The 27,249-nt window shown below is 45.5% G+C and overlaps 1 protein-coding gene across 3 annotated transcripts in view; it reads right to left on the minus strand.

The window, feature by feature from the left end:
• NOL4L (nucleolar protein 4 like) overlaps positions 1-27,249 on the minus strand; it is a 202,751-nt gene that overhangs the window by 90,906 nt on the left and 84,596 nt on the right. The window contains exons 3-4 of one of the 3 annotated variants that reach the window (XM_060771821.2): positions 26,056-26,167; positions 23,092-23,201 (exon numbers count right to left, since the gene is read on the minus strand). In XM_060771821.2, coding sequence (XP_060627804.2) covers positions 23,092-23,201; positions 26,056-26,167 — 222 coding nt within the window. Of the gene's footprint in view, positions 1-1,297; positions 1,597-15,722; positions 16,030-23,091; positions 23,202-26,055; positions 26,168-27,249 lie in introns of those variants that run through there. The other 2 variants (XM_060771823.2, XM_060771822.2) reach the window with 2 other exon arrangements.

Consider the following 27,249-nt stretch of genomic DNA (forward strand, 5'->3'; position numbering starts at 1 on the left):
TCCTTCCCCAAAAGCAAGGCTCCCTCTCTTCCATTACATGTACATTGCAATGCTATAATGCCAATATAATAATACACAACAGTGTGATACAAGAGAGATTTCCCCCCTCCTCACCCCAAAGCAAGCTTGCCCATGGACCCTTCCTCTCTTCCATCCCTATACATTCATCCCCTATACATACAATCCCCTCAACCAACTCCCTCCTTGCCTTTCACCAAAAGCAAGGTCCCTTCTCTCCCATCCCAGAATCACATCCCGACACATTACAATCATTAGCATATCATTATAATAAAATCTTATATTATCCCAACCCACGCCCCCTCCCCATAATATTGAATACTATACAATCCTATCACTCAATTCCAGAGAGGATCCCTCCCTCCTCCTCTCCAAAAGCAAGGTTCCTTCTCTCCCATTCCAGCATCAAATCCCGACACATTGCCGTAATTTGCATATAATTATAATAAATCGTCATACTCTACGAGCCCACGCCCCCTCCCCATAATATTGTGTACTATACAATCCCATCACCCAACTCCCTTCTTCTCCTTCTCCAAAAGCAAGGCTCCTTCTCTCCCATCCCAGCATCAAATCCCGACACATTGCCGTAATTAGCATATAATTATAATAAATCGTCATATTCTGCGAGCCCACGCCCCCTCCTCATAATATTGTGTACTATACAATAGTCACCCAACTCCAGAGAGGACCCCTCCCTCCTTCCTCCTTCTCCAAAAGCAATGTTGTCCATGCACTCTTCATTCCCTGCCTTCCTAGATTGACATCCTTATTTACTATAATTAGCATATAATTATAATAAATCGTCATATTCTGCGAGCCCACGCCCCCTCCTCATAATATTGTGTACTATACAATAGTCACCCAACTCCAGAGAGGACCCCTCCTCTCTCCTCCTTGTCCACAAGCAATGTTGTCCATGCACCCTTCATTCTTTGCCATCCTAGATCCTTATGTATTATAATAATTAGCATATAATTATAATAAAGAGTCATACTCTCCGAATCCACGCCCCCTCCCCATAATATTGATTACTATACAATAGTCACCCAACTCTAGAGAGGACCCCTCCTTCCTCCTCCTTCTCCAAAAGCAATGTTGTCCATTGACCCTTCTTTCATTTTCTTCCCATCCCAACACATTACAATAATTAGCATATAATTAGAATAAAACGCCACATTATCCGAACCCCAGAACAGAAACCCCCCTCCCCTATATCTTGCCCTCCCCTTCAAGCCAACAATCCAAGCCCATTTCCAAGGCAAAAGGACCAACCTACCTTCCTCCTCCTTTTCTTTCCCTCTTTTCTTTCCTTCCTTCCTTCTTTCTTTCTTTCTCTTCTACCTCCTACCTGCGGTGATGGTAAAGGGGGAGGGGGGGAGGATTCAGGGGCCCCTCCTCCGACAGCAAAAGGGAGGAAAAAGGGAGAGAGGAGAAAGAGGAAGAGAAGGAGAAGGCTGACAGCCAGCTGCCGCTGCTGCCCAAAGAGAAGAAGAGGAGGAAGGAGAAAGAGGAGGAGGAGGAGGAAAAGAGGGCTGGCGTTGCAAAGCGCGTCACTCCCGGATCCCAGGGAGGGAGGGGGAGGGAGAGAGAGAGAGAGAGAGAGAGGAGGGGAGGGGCAACCCAGGAGCAGAGTCCCCCCTCCCACTCCCACGCGCGGCTCCGGCGTTGGCAAAGCCTTTCCCGTGCGCCCTCGTGCGCAATTGCGCACGAGGGCGCACGGGAAAGGCTTTGCCAACGCCGGAGCCGCGCGTGGGAGTGGGAGGGGGTGAAAGTGCATAAGACCTCCCTCCATCTTTTATAAAGGGTCTAAAGGAGAGGTTGAGGGGGGTCTTGACTCCACCATCACCCACTCAGAAGAGGAAAAGGACGCTCCAGATGCAGCCTCTCCAAGGAAAGCGAATGCTGCTGCTTCTCACACCTCATTCCCTTTGAGGATGCTTGCTATAGATGCAGGCGAAACGTCAGGAGAGGATGCCTCTAGAAGATGGCCATATAGCCCGAAAAAACCTACAACAACCCAGTGATTCCAGCCACGAAAGCCTTCAACAATACGCTGCTGCTTCTCTTGGAGAGAGGTGACTTTTGGCACTCTGTCCCCCTGGGTCTTTTTAACCTTTCAAAATAAATCCCTTATCATGAAAGAACCGCCCTCTGTGGTTCTTTCATAGCATTGTGCATATTTCGTTATTATATTATGTTATTGTCCTCCCAACCCTGCTGTATGCCTGCGAAACGTGGACTGTGTACAGACATCACATGCAACTCCTGGAAGGATTCCATCAGCGCTGCCTCCGGAAAATCCTGAAAATCTTTTGGGAAGACAGGCGGACAAATGTCAGCATGTTGGAAGAAGAAGCAAAGACCACCAGCATTGAAGCAATGGTCCTCTGCCATCAACTCTGCTGGACCAGCCACGTTGTCCGGATGCCCGACCACCATCTCCCAAATTGGTCTATTCCAAACTCAAGAACGGAAAATGGAATGTTGGTGGGCAGGAAAAGAGATTGAAAGATGGGCTCAAAGCCAAGCTTATAAACTCTGGCATAGACACTGAGAACTGGGAAGCCCTGGCCCTTGAGCACTCCAGCTGGAGGTCAGTTGTGACCAGCAGTGCTGCAGAATTTGAAGCCGGCTAAGAGGTAAAAAGGAAAGGGCCTAAGGCGTTAGGAATTATAGGAGTTCAAGTCCAAAAAACCTGAAGAACCAGCATTGGTCTAGATCAATGGAAGTTGTAGTCCCTTCTTTACCTGGAATACACCTGTGTCCAGCTCTAGGCAAAGCAATTCAGGAAGGAGATGGAGAAGCCTGAAGGAAGATCAAAACAGTCAAAGGTCTGGAAACCAAGAATCCTTACAAGGATTGATTTAGGCTGCTGGGGATGTTGAGCTTGGAGAGTAGAAGGCAGGGAGGGCACATCGTAGCCATGTTTACATATTTAAAAGGATTCAAATATTCAAGGATACAAATTACAAAGGAAAGAGATTCCACTTAAACATTAGGAAGAATTTCCTGATGGTAAGAGGGGTTCAACAATACCTGGGAACCCAGTGGAGTCTCCCTCACTGGAGCTTTTGAAGCTGAGGCTGGATGGCCATCTGTTGGAAGGGTTTGGATGGTGTCTTCCTGCCTGGTGGAAGAGGGTTGGACTAAATCAATGTTTCTCAACCTGGGGGTCGGGACCCCTGAGGGGGTCATGAGGGGGTGTCAAAGGGGTCACCAAGACCATCAGAAAACATAGTATTTTCTGTTGTTCATTGGGATTCTGTGTGGGAAGTTTGACCCAATTCTATTGTTGGTCAAGTACAGAATGCTCTTTGATTTTAGGGGAACTATAAATCCCAACAACTACAACTCCCAAATGTCAAGGTCTATTTTCCCCAACCCCACCAGTGTCCACATTTGGGCATTGAGTATTTGTGCCAAGTTTGGTCCAGATGCATCAGTGCTCTCTGGATGTAGGTGAACTACAACTCTAAAACCCAAGGTCAATACCCACCAAAGCCTTCTAGAATTTTCCGTTGGTCATGGGAGCTCTGTGTCCAAAGTTTGGTTCCATTCCATCACTGGTGGAGTTCAGAATGCTCTTTGATATTGTAGGTGAACTATAAATCCCAGCAACTACAACTCTCAAATGACAAAATCAATCCTCTCCTCAACCCCACCAGTATTCCAATTTGGGCGTATTGAGTATTTGTGCCAAATGAATGAAAATGCATCCTGCGTATTGGATATTTACAAGATGATTCATAACAGGAGCAAAATTACAGTTGTGAAGTAGCAACAAAAATAATGTTATGGTTAGGAGTCATCACAACATAAGGAATTGTATTAAGGGGTCGCGGCATTAGGAAGGTTGAGAAACACTGACCTAAACATTAGGAAGAATTTCCTGATGGTAAGAGCGGTTCAACAATGCCTAGGAACCCAATGGAGTCTCCCTCACTGGAGCTTTTGAAGCTGAGGCTGGATGGCCATCTGTTTGGAGGGCTTGGATGGTGTCTTCCTGCCTGGTGGAAGAGGGTTAGACTAGATGACCTTTGGCATCTTGTCCAACTCTATGGGTCTATCCTCCTCTGTTGCAAAGAGGGCAAATCATCTTGGTTCCAGGTTGACCTTCACCATGGGATTGGTGGGGTGGATGGGCTTTACTCAAGTAAGTCCCTTGAGGGGCATTCATTATAATAAGCTATTTGTTACAAGAAAGTAGAGCCTTACAAACTAAAAACAGGAATTGGAGCCATGCAAAAGGGGCAGGCTTAGTTCCTCTTTTGAGTTCTTATTTACCAGTCAAGCCACCCAACATCTAAGAGGCCCCATGTACATTGCCATATAGTGCACTTTGGAGGTGTAGACCCATATCATGCAGTTTGAACTGCATTCAATTGCATTATATGAGTCTACATTGCATTATATGGCAGTGTAGACGAGGCCAGAGATGTGCAAGTAGAACTAGAAGAGCAGCAAGGAGATGAGCAGGTCTTTGTTACTGCTTTTGTGTTATTGTCTTTGCACCTTTGTATTTTGCATGTTTGCACAATTAGTGCTTTGTGAGCGTTGCATCCGGAAAATCCTGCAAATCTCTTGGGAAGACCGGAAGACAAATGTAAGCATGCTGGAAGGAACAAAGACCACTAGCACTGAAGCGATGGTCCTCCGCTATCAACTCAGCTTAACTGGCCACGTTGTCCGAATGCCCGATCACCATCTCCCAAAGCAATTGCTACACTCTCAACTCAAGAGTGGGAAATGTAATGTTGGTGGACAGGAAAAGATGTCCAAATACTGGCTTAAAAACTGTGGCATAGACACTGAGAACTGAGAAGCCCTGGCCCTTGAGTGATCCAGCTGGAAGTCAGCTGTGACTAGCAGTGATGTGGAATTTGAAGAGGCATGAATGGAGAACGAAAAGGAGAAATGTGCCAAGAGAAAGGTGTGTCAAGCCAACTCAGACTGGGACCGCCTTCCACCTGGAAACCGATGTCCTCACTGTGGGAGAAGATACGGATCAAGAATAGGGCTCCACAGCCACCTACGGACCCACCGCCAAGACACTAGACTTAGAGGACCATCATCCTCGGGCTATAAGGGATCACCTAAGTAAGTAAGTAAGCTTTGTGAGCTGCCCCAAGTCCCTATGGGAGAAGGTAGCAGAGTATAAAGAAAGATGATGATGATGGTGATGGTGATGGTGATGGTGATTATTATTATTATTATTATTATTATTATTATTATTATTTGAAATGAGCATCTAAACTGTAGAAGCCCTGGCCCTTGAGTGCTCCAGCTGGAGGTCGGCTGTGACTAGCACTGCTGTGGAATTTAAAGAGGCATGAATGGAGAATGAAAGGGAGAAATGTGCCAAGGGGAAGGTGTGTCAAGCCAACCCAGACTGGGACCACCTTCCACCTGGAAACCGATGTCCTCACTGCTGGAGAAGATGCGGATCAAGAATAGGGCTCCACAGCCACCTACGGACCCACCACCAAGACACTAGACTTGGAGGACCATCATCCTCAGGCTATAAGGAATCACCTATGTAAGTAAGCAAGCTTTGTGAGCTGTTCCAAGTTCCTATGGGAGAAGGTAGCAGAGTATAAAGAAAGATGATGATGATGATGATGATGATGATGATGATGATTATTATTATTATACCACCTGACATCCGCCGGGAAGTAGCAGCCAATAGTGAAAGGACCAAGGCAGAGACATCTCCAGCTCATTCCTTGTTTGGGTACAGCCAGCACGTCAACGACTTAAATCTAGAAATAGTTTTCTAAGATCTACAGAGACACTCGCTGGAACACCTCAGCAAGCGAGAGTCCAAAAGTGGCAGGCTCAAACCCGGAACCTCAATCAGTGGCTGATGCCAGATGAGAGACTCCCCCCTGGGCACACAGAAGACTGGGCGACTTGGAAGGTGCTGAACAGACTGTGCTTTGGCACCATGAGATGCAGAGCTAATCTTAAGAAATGGGGCTACAAAGTGGAATCCACAACATACGAGTGTGGAGATGAGCAAACCGCTGACAACCTGCTGCAATGCAACCTGAACCCTGCCACATGCACAGCGGAGGACCTTCTTGCAGCAACACCAGAGGCACTCCAAGTGGTCAGCTACTGGTCAAAGGACATTTAATCCAGTACCAAACTTGCAAATTTTGTGTTTTGTCTGTTTGTTTGTTTTGTTCTGTTAGAAATGTCATACAATTGACTGGTTGCCTTGATACGACAAATAAATAAATTATTATTATTATTTGAAACAGAGGGAGCATCTACACTGCAGAATTAATGCAGTTTTGCTCCACTTTAATTGCCATGATTCAATGCTATGGAATCAAGAAAACTGTGGTCCAGAAAGCCTTCTCTGCCAAACAGTGCTGCTGCCTCACCAAAATACAACTCCCAGGATCCCACAGCATTGAGCCAGAGGAGGAAAAGCAACGTCAAACTGAATTAATTACACAATGTAGATGCACCCCAGCCGTCCTGAGTCCCTCTTTGGAGGTTGAGATAGGACGGGATATAAAAGCCCGAAATAAATAATTGTTTTGTCTGAATGATCAAAAAGTCTAGAGTTTTCTTTTAAATGAAGCCAAAATAGCAGCACTGTCCCCCAGTTTTGCCCAATTGCTAAGATTTCCTGAAATATGGTCTGTTATGACTTCTATACTGTCAAATATGTTTTCTACAAATAGATCCTAGTTGGAAAAGCTGTCTGCTTTCAACAGTAGGTTAGCCAACAGATTGCAGATTTTAAAATATTTATTTTATATATAACATCTTGCAAATAGAAAATTATAATTGGAAAAATCTTGGAAAGAAGTGACAAGTGGAGTGTCATCAGCAGGGTTCTGTACTGGACCCGGTCCTGTTCAACATCTTCATTAATGACTTAGATGAAGGGCTAGAAGGCAGGATCATCAAGTTTGCAGACAACACCAAATTGGGAGGGAGAGCCAATAGTCCAGAGGACAGGAGCAGGATTCAAAACCATCTTGACAGATTACAGAGATGAAGGGCCAAAACTAACAAAATGAAGTTCAACAGGGACAAATGCAAGATACTCCACTTTGAAAGGAAAAACGAAATGCAAAGATACAGAATGGGGGACAATGAGGCCTGGCTCGAGAGCAGTACGTGTGAAAAAGAGTCCTCGTGGACAACAAGTTAAACATGAGCCAGGAATGTGATGTGGCAGCAAAAAAAAAACAAAAAAAAAACCAATGGGATTTTGGCCTGCATCAATAGGAGCCTAGTGTCTAGATCCAGGGAAGTAATGCTCCCCATGCTCTATTCTGCTTTGGTTAGACCACACCTGGAATATTGTGTCCAATTCTGGGCACCACAATTCAAGGGAGATATTGACTCTAAGCTGGAATGTGTCCAGAGGAGGGCGACTCAAATGATCAAGGGTCTGGAGAACAAGCCCTATGAGGAGCGGCTTAAAGAGCTGGGCATGTTTAGCCTGAAGAAGAGAAGGCTGAGAGGAGACATGATAGCCATGTATAAATATGTGAGAGGAAGCCACAGGGAGGAGGGAGCAAGCTTGTTTTTTGTTTCCCTGGAGACTAGGACGCAATGGAACAATGGCTTCAAACTACAAGAGAGGAGATTCCATCTGAACACGAGGAAGAACTTCCTGACTGTGAGAGCCGTTCAGCAGTGGAACTCCCTGCCTTGGAGTGTGGTGGAGGCTCCTTCTTTGGAAGCTTTTAAACAGAGGCTGGATGGCTATCTGTCAGGGGTGATTTGAATGCAATATTCCTGCTTCTTGGCAGAATGGGGTTGGACTGGATGGCCCATGAGGTCTCTTCTAACTCTTTGATTCTATGATTCTATGACTTTAATCATCATGCCCGTCCACAGAAGGATTTGAGTTCAAAAGTCCAAGAAAATAAAACAGCAACAAAAGGTCTTTCTACCAAAAGGATAAGAAGAAGACGTAAGGAAGGGCAAATTTTGGAATGAGAAAATGGAACAAATCTGATGCTGATATTATTATTATTTTTACTACTACTACTACTACTTTAATGATGCAATTTCATATCGATCCTATTTGATTATGTGTTGAAAGATGACACGGATATGAGAAAACAAAGACGAGCCAGATATAAGCGGAAACAAAGCTACTTTTTTCCTCCAGAAGGTGTCAAAGGATGGATCTACATTGCAGAATAGATGCTGTTTGACAGCCCTTTAACTGCTATGACTCAATACAGTGGAATTACCACCTCACCTGCCTCATAGGAAATCTGCTACAAAACAGGAGCTTTTTTGTTGAGTTCCGGAGACACAGAAGCAGATGCCAAAAACGAAGAACAGACTGCCTCAGGGAAACGTGCTTGCTCCATCAGTGCTTAGCATTCACACAAATGATTAGCCACTGCTAGAAGGGATCGAGAGTTTCATCTATGCTGACGATCATGCCATCACCATTCAAGCAGGGAGCTTTGGGATGGCCGAACAGAAGCTCTCAGAAGCTCTTACTGCCTATTACAGGGAAAACCAGATGATCCCTAATCCATCTAAAATGCAGACATGCGCTTTTCATCTTAAAAACAGACAAGCATCTCGAGCTCTCAGGATTATCTGGGAAGGAATCACACTGGAGCATTGCAGTACACCCAAATATCTGGGAGTTACCCTGGACCATGCTCTGCCTTATAAGAAGCACGGCTTGACTATCAAACAAAAACCCGGCAGTACATTTTGCTCTAGTTTTCCATGGAGTCTCAACCCATTCAAGCTTCCCGAGCTCTGAGGATCACCTGGGAAGGAATCCCACTGGAGCACTGCAGCACACCCAAATATCAGGGAGTTACTCTGGACCATGCTCTGACTTATAAGAAGCACTTCTTGAATATCAAGCAAAAAAGTGGGTACTAGATATAATATTGTATGAAAGCTGACTGGCACAACCTGGGGATCACAACCAGACACAGGGAAGACATCTGCCTTTGCGCTTGGCTACTCTAGCACTAAGTATGCATGCCCAGTGTTGAATGCATATCACCACATTAAAACAAGTGGATATGGCTCTTAATGAGACATGCCGCATTATCACAGGATGTCTACACCCTACACCACTGGAGAAATTATACTGTTTAGCTGGTACCAACTGATACCCGTTGGGAAGTAGCAGCCAATAATGAAAGGACCAAGGTAGTGACATCTTTGGCCCATCCTTTGTTTGGATATCAGCCAGCAATCCAAAGCCTTAAATCAAGAATCAGTTTCCTAAGATCAATAGAGATACTTACAGGAACACCTCAGCAAACGAGAGTCCAAAAGTGGCAGGTTAAAACCCGGAACCTCAACCAGTGGCTGATGCCGGATGAGGGATTCCTTCCTGGGCACACAGTAGACCGGGCGACTTGGAAGGTGCTGAACAGACTGTGCTTTTGCAGCACGAGATGCAGAGCCAATCTTAAGAAATGGGGCCACAAAGGGGAGTCCACAACATGCGAGTGGGGAGAAGAGCAAACCACTGACCATCAACTACAATGCAGCCTGAGCCCTGCTACATGCACAGCAAAACCTGAGGCACTCCAAGTGGGCAGCTTCTGGTCAAAGGACACTTAACATCATGCCAAGTTTTTAACTTTGTTTGTGGTTTTTCTATACATTATAACTGTATTCTCAATTCGCTTCTGACACAATAAATAAATAATGCAGTGGAGAGTTGTAGTTTTAAAAACCTCCTTTGCCAAAGAGGGCTGCTGCCTCACCAAACTACAACTCTCAGGATTCCACAGCACTGATCCAAGGCAGCTGAAGTGGTGCCAAACTGTGTCCATTCCGCAGTGTAGATGCACCCAAAGATTCACTTGAGCAACAGAGAATTATGTATCCTATGCAAGAACTTTTAATTGCTCTTTTAATTGTTTAATTAATTAAATTTTAAAGGAATGATCCAATAGCCAAGGGCTGGGATTTAGAAAATACAGGAATAAATATCTGAGGGGAAGCATGTGTGTGGGAGGGAGAAGGAACGATCTTGCGGCAAGAAGGCTTCAAGACAACAGCAACAAACCATGGAAGTGTGATCAAGCTCTGAGATGCAAAGCTCTCCAAGATGGTGCGGAAATGTGGCACCGATTCCACCTGCCTTCAGCCTTCCCACATCTATGAATCGCACAAAGAAGTGGAAGGGGACTTGTCATTACATCTGGCAATTCTTAAAAAACCAGAGGACGAAATGCAGAAATAAGTCTACACCAAAGACTGAAGCGATGTAACTGTAAGGCTACTCAATGCTAGGCTACTTTGCAACTATAAGGCTACTCAGTGCTAATCAAGCCTGGCAATTGCAACATTCACACTTGCTTCAAACAGACAAGGGTTCTTCTTCCCACCTTGGACATTATTCCACAGGTATATATACACTCCACTTGCCTCATTGCCAACAGTCCTCTGAACAAACCTCTGAGGATGCAAGTCACAGATGCAGGAGAAACGTCAGGACTGAATGCTACTGGAACATGGCCATACAGTCCGAAAAACTCACAACAGCCCACTGCAGCGATAGTTTTCTGCAAATGTTTGGACACGATGCAATTTTGGTTCGCTATCAGAAGCAGCTGTGCCAGACGAACAGGGAATCACATGGATCATCTAATCCACGTGGATGATCTAACCCAACCCCCTTCTTCCATGCAGGAAATGCACAATCAAAACACCTCCAACAGTTGGCCATCCAGTCTCTATTTAATAGCATATGTCCCACCACCACTACGCATGCATCTTCAAAACTGAAATACCCTAGAGCAGATTTGGGTAGTTTGGAGGTCTCCAAAAAAGGATAGGATATAGTCATCTCGGATATAGTCATCTTGGAGCCCCCCGTGGTGCAGTGGGTAAAACCCCTGTGCCAGCAGGACTGAAGACCGACAGGTTGCAGGTTCAAATCCGGAGAGAGGTGGATGAGCTCCCTCTATCAGCTCCAGCTCCTCATGAGGGGGAGGGGGGAACATGAGAGAAGCCTCCCACAAGGATGATAAAAACATCAAATCATCTGGGCGTCCCCTGGGCAACGTCCTTGCAGACGGCCAATTCTCTCACACCAGAAGCGACTTGCAGTTTCTCAAGTCGCTCCTGACACGACCAAAAAAAATATCTCGGAGTGCATCTACACTGCACAATTAATGCTGTTTAATACTACTTTAACTACCATGCCTCTGTGCTATGGAAGTTAACCATGAATAATCAAATCCGCACAAGCCAAACCCACAAACACGGGAGGACTGAGTGTACCAAGCTGGAGGAAGAAGCCAAGGAGCGAAACTGGAATTTTCTTTGCACAAAGCACTTCCCTTTGGCGTCTTGCCATGGGCAGCGGCTCCGAAATGCATGCACTTCTGTTTATTCTCCTTGGTTGCTTCCTGGTTCTAACTGGCGGCAACTGTCCACACAGTTTTATTGTCTCGCTACGCCTGGGAGAGACACACTTCTCCGTCCTACTCACCACTGCATTTCCAGGAATTGCACAAAGTGAGGAGTGTGGAACAGTTAAAAAATATATAAATAGATGAATTCCCTCTCCCCCCCCCCCATCTCGTGGCAACAAGCCTAAGCAATGATAATGCAGTTTCGCTATGCATTGTGGCTCGACTCCAACTCCCATCATCCTCTATCCGTCCGCCCAAAGCCTGCTGATATTTCACATTGCATTACAATGTATACCAGGTTTAGCTCAGATGTATCAAGACATAAAAGGGTCACCCTGGAACGAAAACAGATACAGATACAGATACAGATACAGATACATACACACACACACACACACACACACACACACACATATTTTACTTTTATGATATAGATTTGTGGCTAAAATACTACAAAAATTTCCTAATGCTCTTGATACAGTTTCTCGTGTTGTGGTGACCCCCAACTATACAACTATTTTCGTTGCTACTTCATAACTGTCATTCTGCTACTGTTATGAATCATAATGTATATCTGATAGGCAGGATGTATTTCCATTCACTGAACCAAATTTGGCACAGATACCCGATACGCCCAAATGTGAACACTAGTGGAGTTTGGAGAAAAGACATTTGGGAGTTTTAGTTGCTGGGATCTATAGTTCACCTCCAATCAAAGAGCATTCTGAACTCCATCAATGATGGAATTGAACCAAACTTGGCACACAGAACTTCCATGACCAAAAGAATATACTGGAAGGGTTTGGTGGGCATTGACCTTGAGTTTTTGGAGCTGTAGTTCACCTATATCCAGAGAGCACTGCGGACTCAAACAATGATGGATCAGGACCAAACTTGGCACAAATACTCAATGTGCCCAAATGTGAACACTGGTGGAATTGGGGGGGGGGGGGGAACAGACCTTGACATTTGGGAGTTGCAGTTGCTAGGATTTATACTTCACCTACATTAAAGAGCACTCTGAACCCAGCCCACAATGGATCTGCACCAAACTTGGCACACTACCTACATGGCCAACATTTAATACTGGTGGGGTTTGGAGGGTGGATGATTTTGAATTCCACGCAGGGACGGGGGCGGCTCAACCCATTACGCAAAGTAAGCATTTGCAGTACAGTTGATTTTGCCCAGGGGCGCTCTTGAGGCGCTCTTGGGGGAAAATAGACCTTGACATATGCGAGTTGTAGTTACTGGGATGTATAGTTCACCTACAATCAAAGAGCATTCTGAACTCTACCAATGATGGAATTGAACCAAACACGGCACACAGAACTCCCACGATGAACAGAAAATATATATCAGTGATTGGTTTGGGGGTGTGTGTGTGGTTAAATACTGTTTGCTTACCATTGCAAATTACCTAGGGCCGCCTCTGATTCCGGGAGTTGTAGTTCAGCCTTCTCTACCAAAAGGGTCTTTTGTGACTTATTTAAAACACCCTCGTGACTCGTCCCGACCCCCAGATTGAGAAACACTGTACTAGTGAATTGCACCACCTTTGCAACATGTAATACTTCTTGCAGTGAGAAATGTGTTGTTGTTGTTGTTATATGTATTTATATCCACTTCTTTCCACAAAGACTCAAAGCAGCTAATATTAAAAGCACTTCAATACAATTTAAAATATTAAAATAGTATTAAATATCATTAGTATTGCAAACAATTCAGTGAAATCCACGTTTTGGGCAATCCGGAGCATTGCCTCTTTGCAAACCAATTGGTTGCAGTGCATGCAAACAAAAAAGTCCTTTCCGCCACCTTTTTGCCCACCTTGGCATCTCAGGCTTCCTGTTTTCATTGTACAAACTCCACGTTTGCAGGAATCAAGTGGAGGAAACGGCAAAGCCGGCCGCACCTTCTTCTGCGCATACCGTGCACAGGGAGCGGGTTAGAAACAATGCCTGCCGTTTGCACTGAGATAAAGCAGCCATCGTATCCCTCCTGCCTCCTTGCATCTTCATACTAAGCAATGCACAATGAAGTCAACTGGCGACAAAGGTGTTAGACCACAGCTTTCCAAGACACACTACTGTGTCACCTGTAGTCCATAGGTGTGTCGCATGGAAAAGACTCCCCCGTCTCAAACTAAGGTTACCTGGCAGGAAGACACAATCAAAGCCCCCCCGACAGACGACCATTCCGCATCAATATAAAAACATCCAGAGAAGGAGACCCCATTGAACCCCAGGCTCTCTAACCTTCACTAGAGTTGGAAGGGATCCCCAAAGGGCATCTAGTCCAGCCCCCTTCTACCGTTAAGGAAACACAGTCAAAGCCCTCCCAACAGATAGCCATCCAGCCTCAGTTCAAAAACATTCAGAGAAGAAGACTTCACTAGACACCTAGCTGTCTATACTTCACTAGAGTTGGGATTCCCAAAGGAAAGGGCATCTAGTCCAGCCCCTTTCTTCTGTTAAAACAAAGTCAAAGCCCTCCCAACAGATAGCCATCCAGCCTCAGTTCGAAAACATCCAGAGAAGAAGACTCCACTAGACTCCAGGCTGTCTATACTTCACTAGAGTTGGAAGGGATCCCCAAAGGGCATCTAGTCCAGCCCCCTTCTACCATTAAGGAGGACACAGTCAAAGCCCTCCTGACAGATGGCCACCCAGCCTCAGTTCGAAAACATCCAGAGAAGAAGACTCCACTGGACTCCAGGCTGTCTATACTTCACTAGAGTTGGAAGGGATTCCCAAAGGGCATCTAGTCCAGCCCCCTTCTATTGTTAAGGAAGACACAGTCAAAGCCCTCCTGACAGATGGCCACCCAGCCTCAGTTCAAAAACATCCAGAGAAGAAGACGCCATTGGACAACAGGCTGTCTATACTACACTGGAGTTTGAAGGGATCCCCAAAGAGCATCTAGTCCAGTCCCATTCTGCTGTTAAAGAATACACAGTCAAAGTCCTCCTGCCAGATGGCCATCTAAGCCTCAGTTCAAAAACATCCAGAGAAGAAGACCCCATTGGGCACCATGCTGTTTATACTTTGCTAGAAGGGATTCTAGCCCAAACCCCTTCTGCCGTTCAGGAAGACATAGTCAAAGCCCTCCTGACAGACGGCCATCCAGCCTCTGTTTTAACATCTCCGGAGAGGTGTAATACTTACAGAAGTGCAAGGTCGGTTGTATTCAAGTGTAAATACTGCTATAACCATTGTAATTTGCACAATTGATTGACTTGCAGTAATTACCACTAAAATGGATACATTTCTAATTAAGACAGTGGTTCTCAGATGTTTTGGCCTTCAACACCCAGAAATCCTAACAGATGGTAAAATGTCTGGGATTTCTGGGAGTTGTAGGCCAAAACACATTCTGGGACTGTGGTGCTCATCTCCATTTCTAAGCCGAAGAGCCGGCATTGTCCATAGACACCTCCAAGTTCATGTGGCCAGCATGACTGCACTGAGCACTGTTACGTTTCTGCCGGAGCAGTTCCTATTGATCTACTCACATTTGCATGTTTTCGAACTGCTAGGTTGGCAGGAGCTGGGGCTAACAGCGGGAGCTCACCCCACTCCCCGGATTTGAACCTGCAACTTTTCAGTCAGCAAGTTCAGCAGCTCAGCGGTTTAACCAACTACGCTACCGGGAGCTCTGAGGCAAGTTAACCGTGATAGTTAAATAGAGTCGGATCTAGTCTTCAAGAAGAAGACTTTTGCGGGTTTGATTATTATTCGCAAAGCTGATTAAGATGGTCTCTCTCTAGAACCGAGCTTTCCAAACCATGTGTCGCGCAAACGTTCTCACATGCAACAAAAAATCCTGAAATGCATGTTATTAAATCTACATCAAGATCTGTTGTGCCCTATAACAACAAACATAACAATCTGCAATATGTTATGTTCCATGCACAACACAGTATAGATCAGTTATGGGCAAACTTGGGCCCTCCGAGTGTTTTGGACTTCAACTCCCACAACTCCGAACAGCCTATCGGCTGTTCGGAGTTGTGGGAGTTGAAGTCCAAAACACTCGGAGGGCCCAAGTTTGCCTATGCCTGTTATAGTGTATATAGACAGAAAGGAAGGAAGGGGATAAGCATGCCAGCATTAAACTCCCAAGCCTTTCAGTGAAAAGCCAAGTTTATTTGCTCCATGCCAAACAAAACCAAGAGTGATGCCAATCCGGAGTCCAAGGGGAGGGCATTCCTGGGCACACCTGGCACCAGGAAATACAGAATGCACGTACAAGGTACACAACAACCTTTAGCCTTGGAAGGGAAAAAAGAGGGTAGTTGGCATTAATCCTCACCGGCACAAGGCAACGCTCAGCTCCGATTCATTCCTCGCTCGGTCTTCGGTGGGGATATTTTCCAAAAGTGGCACCTCCGACAGGTGCAGCACCTTCCCGGAGCATCCAAAGAGTTTCAGGTGTGCAAAACAAAAAGATGAGAAGGCTGGGCTGGTGCTGCTGTGGCAACTCTGCCTCTCAAAATAGCACAGATGGGTCTCGCAAATCCATAGCAACCGGCAGGAAGCCGAGGACGGACACAGGAGGCTGAAGGAGCCGCTGACGTACGGAGACGGAGAGGGGATCGGAGTCCGGGTGGCGCTTGGAGCATGCGCAGGCTTCCCCGTGGAAGAAGGGGATGGGCGTGGGAGCCTCTTTGCAAGGATGGAACAGAAGGCGTGCACTGCTGGTCAAGTTTGCCAATGACAACACATTGGGAAGGAGAGCCAATGCCCTCCTTCATGTCCAAAATGACCTTTGCAATTTGGAGAGTTGGGCCAGAACTAACCAAAGGAACTTCAATGGGGAGGAATGTCTCAAACAATGATGGATCTGGACCAAACTTGGCATGGATACTCCATGCACCCAAATATGAACACTGGTGGAGTTTGGGGAAAATAGTGCTTGACATTTGGGAGTTGTAGTTGCTGGGATTTATAGTTCACCTACAATCAAAGAGCATTCTGAACCCCACCAATGATGGAATTGAACCAGTTTTGGCACACAGAAGTCCCATGACCAACAGAAAGTAGTGATGGTCTTTGGCAATCCCTCTGAGACCCCCTCACAACCTTCCCAGGGTCCCGACCCCCAGGTTGAGAAATGCTGATATATGAACTAACAAGAATCACTCCAAAGTTCCCACTAGCCCAGTATGGTCTTTCCAACCAGGTTGGGAAAGTTGCTGTTTTGCACTACACTTACTTACTTACTTACTTACTTAGGCGATCCCTCATTGGATGAGTAAGATGGTCTTCCATGATTCGTAGGTGGCTGTGGAGCCCTATTCTTGACCCGCATCTTCTCCCACAGTGAGGGCATCGGTTTCCAGGTGGAAGGCGGTCCCGGTCAGGGTTGGCTTGACACGCCTTCCTCCTGGCACGTTTCTCTCTTTCACCCTCCACTCGTGCCTCCTTGAATTCTGCAGCACTGCTGGTCACAGCTGACCTCCAGCTGGAGCGGTCAAGGGCCAAGGCTTCCCAGGTCTCAGTGTCTATGCCAGAGTTTTTAAGGTTGGCTTTGAGCCCATCTTTAAATCTCTTTTCCTGCCCACCAACATTCCGTTTTCCGTTCCTAAGTTCACAGTAGAGCAACTGCTTTGGGAGACGGTGGTCAGGCATCCGGACAACGTGACCGGTCCAGCGGAGTTGATGGCAGAGGACCATCGCTTCAATGCTGGTGGTCTTTGCTTCTTCCAGCACGCTGATGTTTCTCCGCTTGTCTTCCCAAGATATTTGTGGATTTTCCGGAGGCAGCGCTGATGGAATCGTTCCAGGAGTTGCATGTGACGTCTGTAGACAGTCCACGTTTCGCAGGCATAGAGCAGGGTTGGGAGGACAATAGCTTTATAGACAAGCACCTTGGTCTCCCTACGGATGTCCCGGTCCTCAAACACTGCTTCATTCGGGAAAATGCTGCACTCGCAGAGCTCAGGTGGTGTTGTATTTCGGTGTCGATGTTGACTTTGGTAGAGAGGTGGCTGCCAAGGTAGCGGAAATGGTCAACATTTTCTAATGTTACACCATTAAGTTGTATCTCTGGCATTGGGGAGGGGATGGCTGGTGACTGCTGGAACAGCACTTTGGTTTTCTCGATTTGCACTACAAATCCCAACATGGAGGTGTCCTGAGAGACGTAGTCCATAAAAGGTATGGGTTTTTCCCAGCAGAGACCAGTTAGATGCAACTGGGAAATCCCCAAATAAGACGGAGATGGTAATAGCCATTCCCTATCCTCTGCCCTACTACCCACAAGGGTTGACCATCGGGTCACTCATCTTATAATGGCAAGGGCAGCCAGCTGGACCAATGACCTGCCGTGACCCCCTCCGTCCCGCGGAGCCCACCCCACCGCAGCCCCACACGCCTCCCTGTAATCCACTTTTAAAGCAATCTAAGCCAGTACGCGGTACCGCATCCCACGGAAGCCAATTCCGTAAGTGAATTATTGGTTGCACATAATTCATTTATGGAGCCGGGAATTAAGTAAAGGGCATGCATGGGAGGAAGCCCCCGATCCATCACAGGGGAGCTCCAACATCAGGAAGACTTCATTCATTTCCCAGGTTCTGTCCTGCGCCGTCTAAAAGGTCACGAGAAAGTTGCACGTAGAATATTATTGAATTTTATTATTTGTTGGTGTCTTCAGGTTGACTTATATTGACCCTATACATTTCAAAAGGCAAAGAAGACTCAAGAGTTGGTTGTGTCAGTTCCTCCCTTTGAAATAGAGGCTCTGGCGTCTCGTATTTACTGGAGGTCTCCCATCCAAATCCTAACCATGGCCAGCCCTGCTTAGCTTCAATGATCAGATGAGATCTGGTGCCTTTAGGATTTTTAGGCCTAATTAGGGGCTGCAGTTAAACTGCCAGCTGCAGGAAATCGGCTAACTGGAAAGTTGGCAGTTCAAAGCCGCAAGTCAGGGCGAGCTCTCGACTGTCAGCTCTAGCTTCTCCCAACTTAGCAGTTTGAAAGCATTATGTTTTCTTGCTTGGCAGGAGGATGGACCGGATGGCCTTTGGGTGCCCCTTCCAACTCTATTCCATACTGAACATGAGCCAACAGTATGATGCAATAACTAAAAGGCCTAATGTGACTCTAGGTTGCATCAATAGGATAGTGTCCAGATTGAGGGAATTCATAGTCTAAATAGCCATCTGTCAGGAGGGCTTGGATTGTGTCTTCCTGCCTGGCAGAAGCGGGTTGGATTGGATGTCCTTTGGGTGCCCCTTCCAACTATTCCATATAGTTAGTGCTGAGATATATATGTGTGTGTGCGTGCGTGTACACACAATCTTGCTGAATTGCTCTTTTTCTTTTGGGGAGCAGGATCCTATCCCTTTTCCAGTCAAGTTATATTGTATCTCTGGTACCATCTTCTATATAAATAAAAATGTAATGTTTGTTTGTGGGATTGACTGAACTCAAAAACCACTGGACGAACTGACACCAAATTTGGAAACAAGAAACCTAACATCCCAATGTATGTCCTTCACTAAAAAAAATGGTCTTGTCATTTGGGAGTTGTAGTTGCTGGGATTTGTAGTTCACCTATGATCAACGATGGAATTGAACCAAACTTGGCACACAGTTCTCCCATGACCAAAAGAAAATACTGGAAGGGTTTGGTGGGCAGTGTCCTTTGGTTTTGGAGTTGTAGTTCACCTACATCCAGAGATCACTGTGGACTCAAACAATTATGGATATGGACCAAACTTGGCACAAATACTCAATATGCCCAAATATGAACACTGGTGGAGTTTGGGGGAAATAGACCTTGACATTTGGGAGTTGTAGTTGCTGGGATTTATAGTACACCTACAATCTGAATCCCACCAAAGATAGAACTGGGCCAAACCTCCCACAAAGAACCCCTATGTGGGCCACAGCAATGCGTGGCAGGGGATGGCTAGTGTGTGTGTGTGTGTGTGTATATATATATATATATATACACATACACATACACACACACTAGCCATCCCCTGCCACGCGATGCTGTGACCCAGTCTGTGTAGTAATGTCTTTTGTAGCAATGTTGATATTTTGATTAGGATGTTTTTGATAATGTTTTTGATAATGATGAATTATGGATTATTTTTACATTATGTCTTGTATTTTGCACCTGTTTTTTATGTTGTACACCGCAATGAGTCGCCCCTGGGCTGAGAATTGCAGTATATTTGCTGCATTTGCTGCATTTGTTAACCGCCGTTCTCAGCCCTAGCGCAGTAAATAAATAAATAAATGTGTTTTGTGTGTGTGTGTGTATATTTTTGTGTATATATGTATTTATCTGGTTATGCGCATACGTTGTAATGTAATGTATTTTTTATTTTTATTTTTTGGCATTTTAAGTCTCTTCCGCTGTGTTTTTCAGTGTTTTTATGAGTGATGGTCACTTGTTGGCCGGATAGCTGACTTGTGTCCAAATTTGGTGTCAATTTGCCCAGTGGTTTTTGAGTTATGTTAATCCCACAAACGAACATATATATACACACACACACACACACACACACACACACACAGAGCCGTTCAGCTGTGGAACTCTCTGCCCCGAAGTGTGGTGGAGGCTCCTTCTTTGGAAACTTTTAAACAGAGGCTGGATGGCCATCTGTCAGGAGTGCTTTGAATGTGATTTTCCTGCTTCATGGCAGAATGGGGTTGGACTGGATGGCCCATGAGGTCTCTTCCAACTCTTTGTTTTTTTTGTTTATATATATATATATATATATATATATATATATAATCCTCAGAAACAAAGGGATTCTCTCCAATTTGCACAAACAATGCATCTAAACTGGATATATATATATATATATATATATATATATATATATATATATATCTGAATTGCTCTTTTTCCTTTGAGGAGCAGGATCCTATCCCTTTCCCAGTCAAGTTATTTTGCATCTCTGGTACCATATTAAATATACAATTTCCAAGAAACTATTTACTTTGTTAACATAGCAACATAAGGGTGGGACTTAGTGCATCCCTAAGGGAGCATCTATAATGCAGTTCAGCACACACTTTGACTGTTATGGAAACCTGGGATTTGCAGTTTTGCAAGATCCTGAGCCTTCTCTGCCAAATGGAGGATGCCTTTGCAAATCTGGGATTCGGCGATTGCAGCGGAATCCGAATCACATGGCAGACATGCAACCCTTTTAAACAGGCATGGGCCAACTTCGTCCCTCCGGGTGTTTTGGACTACAACTCCCACAATTCCTAACAGCCTACCGGCTGTTAGGAATTGTGGGAGTTGCAGTCCAAAACACCCGGAGGGACGAAGTTGGCCCTCGACGCAGGTAGAAACAGCTCGAAGCAAGCAACGCCACCAACATTGGGTGGGATCTCAGGCCAAAGAGATTGCGAGGGATTAGTCCATTTCGACAGATTACCCCTCCGACACTTTCTGCTCTCTTCATCCCAAACACAATGATCCTCTCTAAGCCCGGCTTGGCTTATTCTGGGCTTCCCAAGAGGGGAAAGTCCTTTATCTTCTCAGACAATCCCACAAGGCGCTTGCAAAACAAAGACCTTGTTTGTGCACCTTCGGCCAACACAAAAAAAACCACCCCAGAATGTCACCCCAAAAAACTGGGACACAGACATATGCATTTTCAGAAACTACGATTTCCAATAATAACAAGCCCCTGCCTCACTAATATCATGTTGTTGTGCATTTATTAATCTTTTAGGTGCTACAATATCCCCAGAACAAAGGGATTCTCTCCAATTTGCACAAACAGTGCATCTAAACTGGAGAATTTATGCAGTTTGGTGCCGCTTCAACTGCCAATGTTATGGAATGCTGGGAGTTGTAGTTTTGCGAAGCCTTTAGCCTCCTTTGCCAAAGGGTCCTTACCGAACGACAGCTCCCACCATTCCACAGCATTGAGATATTTATATTACCTAAAATGGTGCCAAACTGAATTAAGTCTACAGTGTAGATGTACCGGCAATAATCAATGTTATGGAATCCTGAGAGTTGTAGTTTTGCAAGGTCTTCAGCCTCCTTGCGAAAGGGTCCGTACCGAACGACAGTTCCCACAATTCTACAAGACTGAGATATTTATAGTAGCTATAGTGGTGCCAAACTGAATTAAGTCTACAGTGTAGATGTACCGGCAATAATCAATGTTATGGAATTCTGGGTGTTGTAGTTTTGCAAGGTTTTTAGCCTCCTTTGTCAGTGAGTCCTTACCGAACGACAGCTCCCAAACAGAATTAAGTCTACAGTGTAGATGTACCGTCAATAATCAATGTTATGGAATTCTGGGAGTTGTAGTTTTGCAAGGTCTTCAGCCTCCTTTGCCAATGAGTCCTTACTGAATGACAGTTCCCACCATTCCACAGCATTGAGATATTTGTAGTAGCTAAAATGGTGCCAAACTGAATTAAGTCTACAGTGTAGATGTACCGGCAATAATCAATGTTATAGAATTCTGGGAGTTGTAGTTTTGCAAGGTCTTTAGCCTCCTTTGCCAATGGGTCCGTACCAAACGACAGTTCCCACAATTCTACAAGACTGAGATATTTATAGTAGCTAAAATGGTGCCAAACTGAATTAAGTCTACAGTGTAGATGTACCGGCAATAATCAATGTTATGGAATTCTGTGTGTTGTAGTTTTGCAAGGTTTTTAGCCTCCTTTGTCAGTGAGTCCTTACCGAACGACAGCTCCCAAACAGAATTAAGTCTACAGTGTAGATGTACCGACAATAATCAATGTTATGGAATTCTGGGAGTTGTAGTTTTGCAAAGTCTTTAGCCTCCTTTGCCAATGGGTCCTTACCAAACGACAGTTCCCACAATTCTACAAGACTGAGATATTTATAGTAGCTAAAATGGTGCCAAACTGAATTAAGTCTACAGTGTAGATGTACCAGCAATAATCAATGTTATGAAATCCTGAGAGTTATAGTTTTTCAAAGTCTTTAGCCTCCTTTGTCAAAGGGTCCATACCAAACGATAGCTCCCACCATTCCACAGCATTGAGATATTTATTATAGCTATAGTGGTGCCAAACAGAATTAAGTCTAGTGTAGATGTACCGGCAATAATCAATGTTATGGAATTCTGGGAGTTGTAGTTTTGCAAGGTCTTTAGCCGTCTTTACCAATGAGTCCTTACCGAACGAAAGCTCCCACCATTCCACAGCATTGAGATATTTATAGTAGCTATAGTGGTGCCAAACTGAATTAAGTCTACAGTGTAGATGTACCAGCAATAATCAATGTTATAGAATTCTGGGAGTTGTAGTTTTGCAAGGTCCTTAGCCCCCTTTGCCTGCTTCTCATCCATTACCGACATCCAACTTCAAGCAGAGAGGTGTAGTATTCCAACAGCATTCGAGAAGTAATTGCTCCAAAATGTATTACAAAGGCAGCATCTGATTTGTCAGCGTTTGAGAAATTTACTTTTTGGGGCAATGACTCTCAGAATCCCCAAACCATCTCAGGCAATGGGATTTGGGGGCGTTTTAGTACCTGAACCTAACTTTCCAAAGTTCTGCCCTTTGTGCAGAATGGCATACGACTAATAAATTAATGGCGTCAATGGGGTTTGGTGGGCGTTTTAGTACCCAAAGCTAACTTTCCAAAGTTCTGCCTTTTGCACAGAATGGCATACGGTTGATAAACAGGTAAATCAATGGAATGGGAGGCTGACCTGGTCTTGGGAATTCATAACTCGCAGCTTCATCTGCTTCAAGTAGGTGGAAGTGAGGGGCATGTTGTAGTCGATGATGCCGGAGACCAGAGAAGAAGGGGGTTCGTTTTCTGCACGGAAAGAGGAGGAAAATGAATATTAATGGAGAAGAAGGCTTTAATTAATAGGCCTGTCGGTTTCGTTTCGTTGATTCGTTATTTCGTATTAAAATCGTTATTTTTTGCATATCCGAAGCGATATCAAAACATATTTTCAAACCCGGAAGGGTTTGAAAATATCGAAGCAGCAGCCCCATTTTTTTTACGAGCGGAAGCTCCGCTCGTTAATGGGATGGAGGCTGCTGTAAATGGGGCGGGCGGGGCGAAGGGGCGGCGCGAGGAGGAGGAGGGCGCAGGAGCGCGCGCGCCATCCGATCGGCTCGGCTCCTGCGCCCCCCTCCTCCTCCTCCTCCTCCTCCTCCTCCTCCCCCCAGCTGGGAGGAGGAGGGGGAGGAGGAGGAGGGGGGCGCAGAAGCCGGAGCCCATTGCATGGCGCGCGCGCGCTCACAAGCGGCCTCCGCGCGCCATCGGGCTCCGGCTTCTGCGCCCCCCTCCTCCTCCTCCTCCTCCTCCTCCCCCCAGCTGGGAGGAGGAGGGGGAGGAGGAGGAGGGGGGCGCAGAAGCCGGAGCCCATTGCATGGCGCGCGCGCGCTCACAAGCGGCCTCCGCGCGCCATCGGGCTCCGGCTTCTGCGCCCCCCTCCTCCTCCTCCTCCTCCTCCTCCCCCCAGCTGGGAGGAGGAGGGAGAGGAGGAGGAGGAGGGGGGCGCAGAAGCCGGAGCCCATTGCATGGCGCGCGCGCGCTCACAAGCGGCCTCCGCGGTGCGCGGAGGCCGCTTGTGTGACTTTTCAGGGCTGTATATGACCATGTTCCAGAAGCATTCTCTCCTGACATTTTGCCCACATCTATGGCAGGCATCCTCAGAGGTCTGTTGGAAACTAGGCAAATGGTGAGTTATATATCATCTAATATTATCGAATGTCCAGGGTGGGAGAAAGCCATTCAATGCTAATCAAGGTGACCATTACTGCAACATTCACACTACTTAGCCTGTTTGATCAAGAAAATTTTTTTTCTAAAATGTTTTGTAAATAATAACGAAAATTCGTAAATAACAAAACATTTTTTTGGAAAGTTTTGTAAATATTTTTAATATCGAAACAAAAAAACACCCCAATTAAGAATCGAATTTAGAAACAAATTTTTTCTTGATCAAACAGGCCTATTAATTAAGTATCAGTATGTTGTTCTGTCTTTGTATTACAAAGTAAGAAATGTAAATGTAAATATCAGTATGATGATTAATATACAATCCCTCTCCAATGCCAGAAATACAGCTTAATGGTGTAACATTAGAAAATGTTGACCCTTTCCGCCCCCTTGGCAGCCACCTCTCCACAAAAGTCAACATTGACAGTGAAATACAACACCAACTCAGCTCTGCAAGTGCAACATTTTTCGAATGAAGCAGAGAGTGTTTGAGGACGGGGACATCCATAGGGAGACCAGGGTGCTGGTTTATAAAGCTATTGTCCTCCCAACCCTGCTATTTGCCTGTGAGATGTGGACAGTCTGTACACGTCACATGCAACTCCTAGAACAATTCCATCAGCGCTGCCTCTGAAAAATCCTGCAAATCTCTTGGGAAGACAGGCAGACAAATGTCAGTGTGCTGGAAGAAGCAAAGACCACCTGCATTGAAGCCATGGTCCTCCGCCATCAACTCTGCTGGACTGGCCATGTTGTCCGGTTTTGAATCTGCAGAGAGTGTGGATGAGCTCCCTCTGTCAGCTCCAGCTTCCCATGCCGGGACATGAGAGAGGCCTCCCACAAGGACAGTAAGACATCAAAACATCCAGGCATCCCCTGGGAAACGTCCTTGCAGACTGCCAATTCTCTCACACCAGAAGCAACATGCAGTTTCTCAAGTCGCTCCTGACACAAAAAAATGCAGTTCAATGCAGTTAAACTGCATTATGTGGCAGTACAGGTGGGGCCTCAGCTGACCAATTCCAAACTGCATTATATGGGAGTGCAGTGCCTGGTATAACTATTTCTGTGCTGATACGACTGTACCAGGAGCTCCAAATTTATTTTCTTTCTGTTATCTGTTTTGCAGTCATAGGACAAGCCTCCTGTCCATCATAATTAAGCTTTGGTTCCGCCCCTTGTTCTGGGCTCTGGGAGGGAAAGGAGCCATTTTTTGGGCAGTCTCACACAAGGTAGCTAAGCTATAGGACGTAGACCAGCTCATCCCGTAGAAAAGCTTCCTTTCTCAATAACCACCCAGGGAAAAATAAGATCCGGGGATACAGAAGCAGAAATTCCAGGAGAAAGGTCCCAAAAGATCTGGCTGAGAGTTCATAGTCTCTCGGCCTCACAGCACCAGAGGGAACAGCCCTGAAATTTACTAAGAATTTTCGAAGGGAGAACAGCATTATAGATCCACGGAACTCCAGGTGAAATATCTTCAAGCCTCGGCTGGTAGGTCTACTCGATACCCAGACGCATTTGGAGTCGGTAGTAGGTCCCACACCGAAGAGGCATAGATAGAAAGCAGCCTGGGAGAGGTTAAAAAGGGTTTTTTTCCTACAAAGAAAGTACAGTTAATCAAAGTCAGGTACCAGTCCATTGAGGACTAGACTAAGAAAGCCTTGAAGTGTTGTTTGAACCATTGAAGATTTGTTGTTTGTTCCATAATAAAGACTTTGTGGCATCATCAAAGACTCTAAAGACCATCACTTCAGAAAAATCCCTGAGAACCTCTCTTTGAGGCCCCTGGTTTCCCGCTGGGCTTAAAGTATACATCCTATAAGTACAGCTGTTACAGGCCCAGCGCGCGACAGAACAGTTTCATACTAAATGGTAATCATCATCATCACCATCATTTGAGGTATCAATGCCTTAGCTGATTTGTGGGCTTTACCTTTGGGCTCCACGCCGTTGGAGTTAAAATGCATCCTTTTCTGGCATTCGGTGCAACTCATCAGGAACCTGGTCACGGCTTCTCTGGGCAGGAAAGCATAGGTCTCCGCAATCTGGAGGAGAAAGGGGAAATATCGAATAAAGGAATCTGTGCCAGCAAAGCATGCTTCGCCTTGGCTTTCCTTGCATCACGCTGACCAGTGAAATTATATTTATTTTTTTAAAAAACCTTTCTAGATCTAGAGTGCATGTATATTGATGAGGATTAACTTAATTTGACCAACACTTGCTTACTCAAGTATCTGAAAAGATGTTGGAATATTAATTACATCACTGTATCTTATGCATAGATCCCATCTGACTTAGGTCAAGAACAAATCTTACGGAATCATAGAATCACAGAATTCTTGAGTTGGGAGAGACCTCGTGGGCCATCCAGTCCTACCCCATTCTGCCAAGAAGCAGGAAAATCGCATTCAAAGCACCCCCGACGGATGGCCACCCAGCCTCTGCAGAAAGAGTCCTTTGTCCCACCCTGGTCATTCCACAGATATATAAAGCCTTTTTCCTACTTCCAACAGACCTCACTACCTCTGAGGATGCTTTCCATAGATGCAGACGAAACGTCAGGAGAGAATGCCTCTAGAACATGGCCATACAGCCCGAAAAAACCTACAACAACTCAGTGATTCCGGCCATGAAAGCCTTCGACAATACATAGGTCTCTATAGTCACCTACGGACCTACCGCTAAGACCTTACACTTGGAAGGCAATCATGAGAGATTGTCTAGGTCAGGTTTTGCAGAAAACAACACACAATGCCCTACAAAGCTGATTCCCAACTATTAAGATGCTCCTCCAAGCTCAGCAACTACAAGAGGGTGGAAAATGTCCAGGGAAGGGACTTTCCAGACTGGCTCAGACTGCGTCCCTTCTTGCTCATCACTGCAACCTACTCATTCCTCTAGGAACAATCTGTTATTTTCCCTCACCAAGATTGCTGTTAAAAACGACAGCAAGATTTTTGAAGGAAAACAGTAATAAAGGAAAACAGTAATAAAGGAAAACTTAACATATGCAAGTTAAGGAATGCTGGTTTTCTGCAAAGCATCTTCAAAATCCTATGCTCAAGGGTGCAATCCATACTGTGGAATAAATGCAGTTGGAAGCCGCTTTAACTACAATTGCACAATG

The sequence above is a fragment of the Anolis sagrei genome, chromosome 4 (assembly GCF_037176765.1).
Source record: "Anolis sagrei isolate rAnoSag1 chromosome 4, rAnoSag1.mat, whole genome shotgun sequence".
Taxonomy (NCBI): Eukaryota; Metazoa; Chordata; class Lepidosauria; order Squamata; family Dactyloidae; genus Anolis; species Anolis sagrei.